The sequence below is a fragment of the Nesoenas mayeri genome, assembly GCF_963082525.1.
Source record: "Nesoenas mayeri genome assembly, chromosome: 28".
Taxonomy (NCBI): Eukaryota; Metazoa; Chordata; class Aves; order Columbiformes; family Columbidae; genus Nesoenas; species Nesoenas mayeri.
In genome coordinates this window covers 405,381-416,579 of record NC_137558.1, presented here as the reverse complement: position 1 = coordinate 416,579, position 11,199 = coordinate 405,381, and the positions used below count along the sequence as shown (strand labels likewise).

Genomic DNA, 11,199 nt, shown 5'->3' with positions numbered 1-11,199 from the left:
GCAAAGTTTCGTTTGGGAAATGTGGAGGGGAGATGTTTCAGCATTTCAGAGGCGTGATCATTCCCATATGAAACGCTGAAATTAAGTGTTTGGTTTAGAAAAGTACTTCACCTAACGTTTGAGTTCCTGGCTAAAACCACTGGTTGAGTTTGAGTGGAGTGAGTGAGGTTTTCTGCTCCCTGTGGATCCCAAGGGGAAGAGGCGCCGGGGTGGGCTCTTCACGCTGCGGAAACACGAGACCGAGAGCTGCTCGAGCCCCTTTGGTTTTCCTGGCAGGACCCGCGGTGGCGGAGGGACCCGCGGTGGCAGGGAGACCCGCGGTGGCAGGGGGACCCACGGTCGCAGCGGGACCGGCAGCGGCGCCCAGGCCTGGTGGGGGCCCCTGTTGGAGCCCATGGCGCAGCAGCCTGCAGTGTCCGCTCTGTGCAAAACAAAACCCAAGCCCTTGATTGATAAATAAAACACACATATAGCTTAGCACCAGCAGCCCAGCTGGGATGCCTTTGCAAGCTGCACCCTATTTCCTTAAGACAGTCCAAGAAACATGGTCAGGTGCTTGAAAACTGGCACAAGCTGTTGAACAGATGAAGCCAAACCCCCTCACCCTTCGCAAGCGCTCCTGGGGGGCCAGCGGGTGTCCCGACCGTCCAAATCCATCGTGTCTGCCCGTCCCGGGTGCTGGAGGGGCAGTCCCAGCTGTGCCCCCACCCAGCCCCGCGGGGGTCCCCGGGGGTCCCACTCCTCGCAGGGTGGGCCCTGGGGGTCCCACTCCTCGCAGGGTGACACGGGGCTGTTCTCTTGCTCTGGGCCCCCACCTGCTGGAGACACCCGCTGGCTCCTGGGTGCGCGCTGGCTCGGGCTCCCACCTCCCAGGATTCCCAGCGGGATCGGGGACCAGGGAGCCCGGGAACGGTTCAGGTTCAGGTTCATTCAGAATGAAGCTGAGGCCCCAAAGGGCCCTTCAGAGCCGCAGCTCTGTGCGGGGTTTGTGTGCGCTGGGGAAAACCCCATGCGCAAATGCTGCACGTGCAGATTTTGGGCACTTTGCCCCGTGTCCGCCCCCCTTTGCCGGTGCTGGTTCCTCCTGTTTGTGTGAACTGAACTGAGCTGTGTCCCCATCTGCTAGTCAGGAGTCCCGGCTAAACCCTCTGGCTTGGCCCGCGGCAGCTCGTCCCCTCCCTGCCTCAGGTCTCCGTCCATCCCGCCCGCCTTCCCGCCCTCCGCAGCCCGTCCCGGAGCCCGAGTGCTAAACCCGAGTTGTGTTTCAACCCGTCAGCACCCAGAGCAGCGGAGAAGAAAAGCCAAAAAAGCAGCAGGTTTTTAAAAATGAGAAATGCTCTTTATTGGACCGTACAGTGCGGTGGGGCTGGGGCGAAGAGGCTGTAGCCACCAGGACGAGGATTTGGAAGTCGGGGTGGCGATTGATGTGCACAGAAAGCGATAACCGCTCCCGCAGGCGCCCAAGCAAACAGGAGGGGCTGGGAGAAATCTTGACTTGCAGGCAGGAGATGCGAAGGTTGTGACACGTTGCAGGCAGAGGCTTTTAGAGCACCGTGGAGCTCTTTTCCTTGCTGAGGACCTGGGCCTGTGGTTTCACGAGGCCGTCACCCCGGTTTTAGAGGAATGACACGGGACCGTGGCCAAGCGCGGCTGCTCCCCTCAGCAAAGCGCGTCCACGTGGCTTTGAACGCCCGACTCCGGGGGAGGACAAGGACTGTGCTGGAAAAGGGCCAGCGCGGGGGCCAGGCGGCTTCCAGAGCCCTGCCGGCGCCCTGCTACAACCTCTGCTTTGGCCAAAGGTGCTCCGGGCAATCGCGACGGGGTCCTGCTCGTCCTCCCCTGCCCCGGAGGCGGAGGGGGACGGCCGGAGGAGGAGAGAGGGTCTAGCGCAGCTATTTACACCGTTGATTCGTAGGGCAGCACTTGCTTTCGGAAGGAGGGAGGTCGCGGTGGCGTCCGCGCAGGCGGCCCCGGGCTCGCCTTCCTTATCTGACGGTCTTTTTGCTGGTGGTGGTCTTGGAAACGATCCTGACGCTGCCGCCCGCGCTGGAGCCCACACCTCGGCTGCTCCCGGAGCTGAAGCTGCTGCCCCCGCCGTAGCCGAGCCCCCCGCCGAAGCCGCCACTCCCGCCGCCGAAGCCGCCGCCGCTGCTGCTCGTGCTGTAGCCGCCGCTGCTGTAGCCGCCGCTGTAGCCGCCGCCCATGCCCAGGGAGCCGCCGCTGCCGTAGCCCATCCCGCTGGAGGTGCTGACCACGGCTGCAGGGACACGACACCCGCGTCAGGTCCCGCCAGCTGCCCCAGCCCAGGGGACCTCCTGGCAGCGGGTTGGGCTAAATGGCCTCAGAAAGGTTCTTTCCAACCCAAATTACTCTATGGCCTGCACCATCACCCCTGCGGTGAGGGGGAGCGAGCAGGGTGGAAGCGGGAGATACTTACAGACGCTCACGGCTCCGACTCCCTCTCCAGCGAGCCTGTAGGGAAAGGGGAACATAAGGAGTAACGCCAAAGTACAGACGAGATCTAACATGCGCCACTGGAGCACCTGCTTAGGCCTTTGTGGCCATCAGCAGGGACTGTCCTCAGCTGGGCTACGTCCGTATCGCAGATAAAAATGCTCATTTTTATCTGCATCAGGTGCCAGGAACTGGAGAAACTGATCTTTTCCTACAAAACTCCCAGCTGAACGTATCCCTTTCTCTGCCCATTTCCCATCGCCCGGTGCTGCAGCCGCGGGGCTGAGCTGCTGTTCGCGCCCCAGGAGACGCCCGCGGCTCCGCGGAGCAGCGCCCAGGACCCGTGTCCTCGTCCCCACCTGCTCTCCTCGCCCTCCAGCAGCTTCCTGTAGGTCGCGATCTCGATGTCCAGGGCCAGCTTGACGTTCATGAGCTCCTGGTACTCACGCAGCTGCCGGGCCAGGTCGGCCTTTGCCTTCTGCAGCGCGTCCTCCAGCTCGGCCAGCTTGGCCTTGGCGTCCTTGAGCGCCAGCTCCCCGCGCTCCTCGGCCTCGGCGATGGCCGCTTGCAGGTTTGCACACTAGAAACAAGGAAAATGGATTGTCATTTCACTTTGGCCACCCAAAACTCATCCCTGAGTATCGCTGTGAGATTGCAGGTAGTGGCTGGTGGCTCCTGGGATTGCACTGAGAGGTCATGATGGGCCATTAAGAAGGTGTTGTAGGGTGGGTGACATAATCTTGTCCCCCAAGAAACGGAGAGACCTCTGCATGTCTCCGCTTTGCTCCACACCTTTTCAGGGCAGCTTAGTAGTTCACAATTTGCTTCCCCAGCAAGAAAGCAGTTCTCACAGCACATCCCTGCCCGGAGGGACCCTCTCTGGTGGGCAGAGACGAGGTGGCCGTGTCCTCCTGTGCCAGGACCTGCCTCCTGGCCACCGTCACCTCCCGCCGCCCCGCAGCTGCTCTGCGGGAGCGTCCCCCTCCTACCTGTTTCTTCACGCTCTCGATCTCGTTGCGCAGCCTCTGGACCACCCGGTTAATCTCCGAGATCTCCATCTTGGTGTTCCGCAGGTCGTCGCCGTGCCGGCCCGCCGAGACCTGCAGCTCCTCGTACTGGTGTGCGGGAAGGGGGAGAGCACAGTGAGGGCAGCGCAGGGGACTTGGGCACAAAGCGCAGCTTAAGGGGTGGGGGACAAAGTTCCTCTGAGCAACATGCCCATGGAATGACAGCGTTTGCCCTTAGTTATCAGTATATGCTAAAATTGGATTGCTTAGAGCACCTCTGGGTTGTCACCTGCTCTTAAGGACCTGGAAGGAGAAGAAGCTCTCCATGTCTAAGGCCAGATCTGCCGGTGGCTCTTTGTGAGCCCAGGCTTAAGACATTAAAGCGCCTTTCTCCTGGTTCCACCGCAAGGGCTCTGGGGCTGGCCAAGCGTGGGGTCCCCAGGCTCGCAGCGGGGGTCTGCACGTGATTGCAACATGCGCAGAAAGACGAATTCATCTGCGGGTGATGCTGGAACCTTCCCAGCAGCTGCTGGGGCCGCGCGCTGCGCTGGGTCACCCACCTTGGTCTGGTACCAGGCCTCGGCCTCGGCGCGGCTGCGGTTGGCGATGTCCTCGTACTGCGCCTTCACCTCCGCGATGATGCTGTTGAGGTCCAGGCTGCGGTTGTTGTCCATGGACAGCACCACCGAGGTGTCGGACACCTGCTGCTGCATCTGGGATAATTCCTGCAGAAGGTGCAAAGAATGGAGTTAGTGCTCTGGGATCTGGAGCAGAACCTGCACAGACGGGGGCAGCTCGGGAGCCCCCTCTGCCAAACCCTCTTCTTGCATTTTCCCTGCTCTGTTTCTACCTCTTTCCCCTTTCTTATCTAATGCCTGTGTTACAGTGTCCAGACGGTGGTGACCGCGCTCTCCGTGACCGCTCGCAGCGCCGAGCACGGCAGCCGGAGCCTTGGGGAGCGCGGCCGGCGCCACCTCCACTTACCGCCTCGTAGAGAGCGCGCAGGAAGTTGATCTCGTCCGCCAGCCCGTCTGCCTTGGCCTGCAGCTCCACCTTGTTCATGTAAGCGCCGTCCACGTCCTAAGGAGAAGAGAACCAAAGGCTTTGGTGAAGCCGCAAGCCAGAGGGACAGGGGACGCCAGCGCGACCGTCTCTCCGCGTCCAGGTCTGTCATTCCTTAGGCTTGTTTTTATACTGTTGCCATCAAGGCTTTTTTTTTGAATATCGGACATTTCCTGTGAGCCGGGACCAGGGATGTGAGCTGGGAGTTAAACTGGGTCACATGAGGCCAAAGGGTTTGTAACCGCAGCTGCAGGCGCTTCCTTCAGAAAACAGGGCAGCGCCCTGGAGCTTTTTCTGTTGGTGGCTCAGAGACCCCACTGTCCACCCATAACTCACCTTCTTGAGGACCACGAACTCGTTCTCTGCACCAGTGCGCCGGTTGATCTCATCTTCGTATCTGTGTGGATAACGGAGCAAGAGGGTTTGGGTAGAGAGCAGAGATGGAGCCGCTCACTCCCAAATCAGTGCTTGCGGCTCACGGGTATATCCCGTATTCCCACCCGTTCACCGGCAGAGCAGACGCAGAGCAAATAGTTCGTGGGTCTGAACCTGCGGGACTCCCAGCTAAAAGGAACAGGTTTGAATCCTCGCCGTTAGAGTCGCGTTCGTACATAAGCGTGTGTGGGATCAGAGCCCGTGGGAGCAGGAGCTGGAATTCCTGGTGACCTTCGCCCAACAGCAAGTGATGCAAAGGGCTTTCAACAAAGCTGCATCTGCTCACGTATAATAACGTAACAATTTGATGTTTGATATTCTAATAATGCCAATGGCTCTGAACAACCCGCTGCAGCATTTAACTTAAAAGAAATCTGTGATTCTTTAGCCGTGGTTGTGCAAGAGCACATCGTGATGCCTCAAGACTTCTGTGGAAGTTTTTGTGGCTCTGAGCAACATCCTCTCATCAGATAATCAGGGCAGGGCTTAGCTAGAGAGGAGACGGGACACGCAGGCTCTTGAGGCGAAGCCCTGGCTTTTCCAGGCAGGTTCGTGCCGGTCCCGCAGCTCACGTTGCCGGCAGCGTCCCTGCAGCCGCAGCCGCGAGCGGACACGGGAGGAAACGCCAACTCTGGACTGGGAACCAGCTCCGGACTTGAAATAAGAGCTGTTCCCTATCCCAGCCGGTAGCTCCAAAACCCAGAAGGCATCTTTTGTCATTTTTGGCCTGATCGGTAGTTCTCAGAGCCTATAATCCATATCTAGACCTGAGGTGCACCCAAGCACAACGCGCCAGAAGCCGTGTCCGTCCCTCCCGTCTGCCCCAAGCGCTGTCTCCCTGTCCCTGCCAAAAAAATCTGTCTCTCCACACAGTTAACTGTAACGTTTGAATACGTCGGGCCTGCGGGGCGTTTTCCTCAGGCGGGACTTGGCCAGATCTGGTTGAATAAGGGCGAGATTGTTCTTGCCAGGCTGCAGCAGCTGCAGCTGAAGCGCCACGCCTGAAAAACCACCTGAATGCCCCTGGAGTCGGCAGACGCTGCGTGACGTGCTCGGAGCGACCCGGCGCCCCGCGGCAGGGGACCCGGCCCCTCCCCGGAGTCTCCCCTGCCCAGAGCCAGGGGCAAGCGCGGCCACCCCGGCTCGCGAAGGGCTGGGGTTGCTTTGCAAAAACAGAAATGGGGGTTTTGGAGCTGGCGCTTTATCATGTGTCTCGTTCCCCTGTTACGCTCCCGAGTGACGCGTTTTTCTGTCCCCAGGTGTGTTACTTGGGAGGCTCAAGGGACCAGACTGTGACCCCGGGTACACCGTGAGTTCTGTGCTGGACGCTGATCCTGGCCCTAAGAAATCCGCCCTGACCAGAGGTAATTCTGAGACCAGGCTTTGCTTTCGCACCTTGGCGTTGCAAACTGGCGGAGGAACCCGGTTCGAACACGGGGCGTGCACCAGCCGGCGTGAGCTGCCTGCCCCGCTTCTCACGGGTTTTAATCATTTCTACTACGGAGCGCAGTTCCTTACTTGTTCTTGAAGTCTTCCACCATGTCCTGCATGCTCCTGAGCTCGGTGTCCAGCCGGCTCCGCTCCCCCATGAGGCTGTCGAGCTGCCGGCGCAGGTTGTTGATGTAGGACTCGAAAAGGGGCTCCAGGGACTTCCTGGTGACGGTGTGACCCTGCTCCTGCAGGAGGGTCCACTTGGTCTCCAGCACCTTGTTCTGCTGCTCCAAAAAGCGCACCTGGGGAGAAAGGAGAGGCAGACGCGCTCAGGCGCCGCGCGGACCGTCCGCTGCGGGAAACGTGCGACTGGTCACCGCGGAAAGCAAAGGGCGGGAGATGCTGGGGCAGTTCGGCGGAATCATTAAGATCTGCCTAATTTAGGGCACCAGATTCTAGAAAGTATTGAAAGCATCTAAGGTGTTTAGAGGGTTTATTTTCAGGAGCTATTACGCAGGCCGGACATCTGTGTTTGCAGCTTTGGGTGTTTCTCCCACAACAGATGCTCAGCCCACCTTACTGGTTTAAACTGGTGTTATCCCATGGTAGAGCTTTGCTGTTTCACAGCCAGTAAATCCATCCGGCCCCAGGGTGTTTCTTACAGGGAGGAGGGGGATTTACTTTCTCAGGAAAATGAAGCACTGAAACCTCCTCCTTGCAAAGGGGAAGCGTGAGCCGGTTGTGCGTTTTTGGCCAAGCCCTCGCTGTTTGCCCGGATCAGTTCGGGCAAGCCCCGAAATCCAAAGGAAGCTTCTTCCTCTTGTTTCTCCCCGAGGCAACTGATACCACGCAGGGCTGATGCTAAGGATCAAACTCTCACCTTGTCGATGAAAGAGGCGAATTTGTTGTTGAGGGTCTTGATCTGCTCCCGCTCCTGCGTTCGCACCTTCTGGATTTCGGGGTCGATGTCCAGCTTGAGAGGCGCCAGGAGGCTCTGATTGACCGTCACTTCTTGGATGCCGCCAGGTGGGCAGACAGGGAACCCGGGGCCACCTCGACCGCCAAATCCGGGACCTCCCAGCCCAAATCCACTGCCCAGCCCGTAGCCGCCACCACCACCAGCTCCTCCTAAGCCAAAACCAGCGCCTGCTCCACCACCATAGCCAAGAGCAAAGCCGGCTCCTCCACCGAAGCCGTATCCACCACCGGCTCCGCTCCGCAGACCTCCGCCGACCGAGCCGAAGGAAATTCTTTTGCTTCCACCTAGGTTATAGAGACTTCTGCTGCCGAAGCCGGCGCCGGCGCCGAAGCCCCCTCCTCCTCCGGCTCTTCCTCCTCCAACTCTGGAGACAGAGACAGAGCTAAAACTGCTCCTGCTGCCACCGCCACCTCCGACGATAGCGGAGCCCGAGCTGAAGCCCCTCATGCCCCCTCCGGTGGATGATCTGAAAGAGACTCGGCTCATGGCGGCTCGTTCAGCAAAGAGCAGGAGAAAGGAGAAAACAAAAAAGGCTGGTGAAGGAAAGCTGCGTGGCAGGAAAGGAGCAGAGGGCAAGGGAGCCAGAAACCCCAGTGATGGGAGAGCCGGGAGCCTCCTCTTTTATCTGCTTGGAAAACTTGGCACGGGGGTTCAGAACTTGACGTGCCTTGCAGCAACTTGCCTTGTCAAACACACCTCAGCTGCGGCGCGGCGCGGAAAAATGCATTGTTTGCAGGCAGGAAAGTAACGGAGCGCGGGAGCTGCCCCGGCAGCCGCTCTGAGTCACCGAACCAGAGTCGAACCGGCCGGCGCGCCGGGGACAGGACCCAACACGATCCCGGGACCCCGGCAGCCGCTCGCTTGAGCGCCATCCCCTGCGCCGCAGCTCCGGCAAGGGCGGCTTTAGCGTTTCGCAAGCGGGGCAGCATCACCGGGGGTTTCCAGCGGGGCCGAGGGCGGTTTTGGTTCTCAGCACAGCTCCCGTGGTTGATTTCTCTGGAAAGGGAGCTGAGCGATCGCGGGCTCGCGGAGCTGAGCTGAGCGGAGCTCGTCTGCGACCTTACCAAAAAGTGGTCTCATTGCTGGGGAAACGGAGCAGTTAGTGCGGCTTCCAAAGACAGCGAATAAACCCCTTTTCCTAAATGACTCCAGATCACATTAAATAGTTCTGCGAGACTTATAAAATATTTATTAGAGAGGTGCTTAAGTGATTGTACGTTTGAGTCTCCTGGTCAGCTCAGGGTTCAAAGGCTGCCTGTGAAGTGGGATTTTTAGCCCTTTTTTCCGCCCCCCTGTGTTTCACCAGCAGTTTCCACGTCGGTGCTGCTCCGAGATGTCCCGTGGAGGGGAGTTCACCCGCTTTTCTGGCAGCTCCCCCCCCGCTTCCCCCCCCGAGATCGTTCAGTCGGAGATTTATTCTGAAATAGCCTTTTCCCTTTCATCTCGGGCGAACCCTCGCCCAGCAGCTCCCACCGAGGGGTTTGTGCTTCAGGTGTGGAGGCGAGAGGGCTGGGGACCGTGTCCCCCGTGTCCCCCGTGTCCCCCGTGTCCCCCGTGTCCCCCGTGTCCCCCGTGTCCGTGGGACCAGACACGGGTTACAAGAGCAAATCCCCTCCCTCCCGCCCCAAACCTGCAGGGTTCTGCGGCCCCGGGTCAGATGAGGCGGCAGCGCGGGGTGAGGAAACCGAGTCAAAATGGTTCCCGAAATCAGCTCCGTAAGCAATAAGCAATGGAGCAGCTCAAGGGGATTTGCTGCCTCTCAGGGCTTGTTTCTGTTGATGCGTTTCCAGCTGCCGCTCGCTCTGTCTGGGAACCTGGAAGAGCCTGAGCACAAGGGGGCGGCTTTTTATTGTTTTGTGTTGCTTTTTTGCTGGTTTTTCCTTTTTCTGGTTGCAATCAGCAGGAGGCGGCGCTCTCAGCCATTGGCCCCCGCGGCAGCGCCATCGCTGCCCGGTGCCAGGGCCTGAGTCACCGGCGCCCGCGGCGCCGCGGCCGAGCCCGGGAGCCCATCCCTGCCGCGCTCTTGCCAAAGTGCGGTTCTTGTCTCTTCTGGAAGGGCGGTAGCAGGGGGTGCTCAAGGGGGTGCTCTCGCCTCGCCCGTGGAGACCGGGAACCTCCTGGCGCTGGAAACATGGAGTTTGGCAGGAAAAGCCACATTGCACATCGCAGCCACTGAGCCCGCGCTGGGGCAACACGGAGACAGGTACCCCTGACACGGCCCCGTGGGGTGGTGTGTGTCGGAAATCACTCGGTTCTCTGACACACAGGCAGCGACACGGGGGCAGGTACCCCCGCCATGGGGGCAGGTACCCCCGACACGGCCCCGTGGGGTGCTGTGTGTCAGAAATCACTCGGTTCTCTGACACGCAGGGCAGGGGGAGATTTGCGTTCCTGAGCTGCAGATGCAAATTGGCGCCGGTGCGCTGGCTCCTGCCCCTGCCTTCCAAAGAACTATGCAAAGTCACACCTGGGAGCCGGAGCTGCAAGCGTTTAATTAAAGCGAAGAAAGGATTCGTGTTGGAGGCGCTCATTACCTGCCCAGCTCTTCTAGGAAAGCCTGTTGCTGCAGACAACAGTAATTAAGTGGAGTATTACAAAGGGTTTGGGAGAGTAAAGCGGGTGATGGTTTAGGCACCAAAACAAGGGAAATTCTGCAGCGTCTCTGGTCCCGGGCGGTTTCCTCGTGTCGCTCACACGCTCGGGGCCCCGGAGCTGCCGGTGGTTGTGGGGGGACACGTGTGTCCCCATGGGGGGGTGCGGTAATTTGGAGGCAGGATGAGGGTGTCGCTGGGGCTGCAAAGGGAGCAGGAACGGGGCCAGACAACATGTTGTTTTATGTTTTATGTATTTTTCAGCACAGGCTGGAGGAAAAACATCCCAAAGGTTTCAGGTTAGTTAAGGTTAGATCCTCGTCAGCTGTGTTAACTCGTTAGCTGCGTTAACTCAACTCCTCACACCTGTGCCGGCGCACAGCCTCACAGCCACGCACACCAGCACACCAGCACACCCGCACACAGCCGCACACCCGCACAGCCACGCACACCCGCACAGCCGTGCACGCCCGCACACAGCCACACACCCGCACAGCCATGCACACCCGCACAGCCGCGCACACCCGCACAGCTGCAGAAGGACCCTCTGCCCCAGCGGTTGTTTAGAATTTACACTTTAGAATGTGAGTGGGCAAGGGGGCTGTTCCGCGGCATGATGCTGCTCTCCCGTGCTGAGGGCTGTTTGTCTCCAGGAGGGGCCTCGCGCTCCCAAACCGCTGCCGGGGGTCTCTCAGCGACCTCCTGGGCAGAAAAACAACCCATGTTTCTGACCAAGATGAGCTGCGTAGCTCCAAGGGGCGAGTTCGGGTCATCACGCCATGCGGGAGCTGATGTGTGTTCCACCCATCCCTGGGCTTCCATGGGCCAGAGCTGAGCTGAACCCCGAGCTGCTGCGTCTCCACTGCGGTGTGATCGGTGCCGACGGTGACAAACGCTGCTCGGCCTCGGTGTGATCTGTGCCAACGGTAACAAACGCTGCTCGGCCTCGGTGTGATCTGTGCTGATGGTGACAAACGCTGCTCAGCCTCGCCCAGAGCACACAAATGGAAATGAAAATCAAAGATCAATTCCCCATTCAGAAAATCACTATGGCGCGTTTTCTTTCTAATCCCATTTCAGGTGCTGCGGGAGATGTGGCTGTCACGTGTTCTGCTGCTTTTCCGGAGCAGTGATGCGACGCTGGAGATGTGCGGTCGAGGAGCCGGAGCGAGGTGGGTGCGGGGCTGGGGGTGCGGGAGGGGCGCGAGGCGGAGGGCCTGGGGAGGGTCCGCTCTCATTT

General features: G+C 59.7%; 1 protein-coding gene across 1 annotated transcript; it reads right to left on the bottom strand.

Annotated features, from left to right (window-relative positions):
• Window positions 1–1,985: 1,985 nt before the first annotated feature.
• LOC308050519 (keratin, type II cytoskeletal cochleal-like) lies at window positions 1,986–8,009 on the bottom strand (the record flags this gene model as incomplete). Its single annotated transcript, XM_080360663.1, has 9 exons — window positions 7,270–8,009; window positions 6,477–6,691; window positions 4,860–4,920; window positions 4,446–4,541; window positions 4,022–4,186; window positions 3,444–3,569; window positions 2,814–3,034; window positions 2,438–2,472; window positions 1,986–2,257 (listed from the first exon to the last, which is right to left on the bottom strand). The coding sequence occupies exons 1-9, from the start codon at window positions 7,852–7,854 to the stop codon at window positions 1,986–1,988; spliced, it is 1,776 nt and encodes a 591-aa protein (XP_080216789.1). The 5' UTR covers window positions 7,855–8,009.
• Between the last annotated feature and the right edge of the window lie 3,190 nt (window positions 8,010–11,199).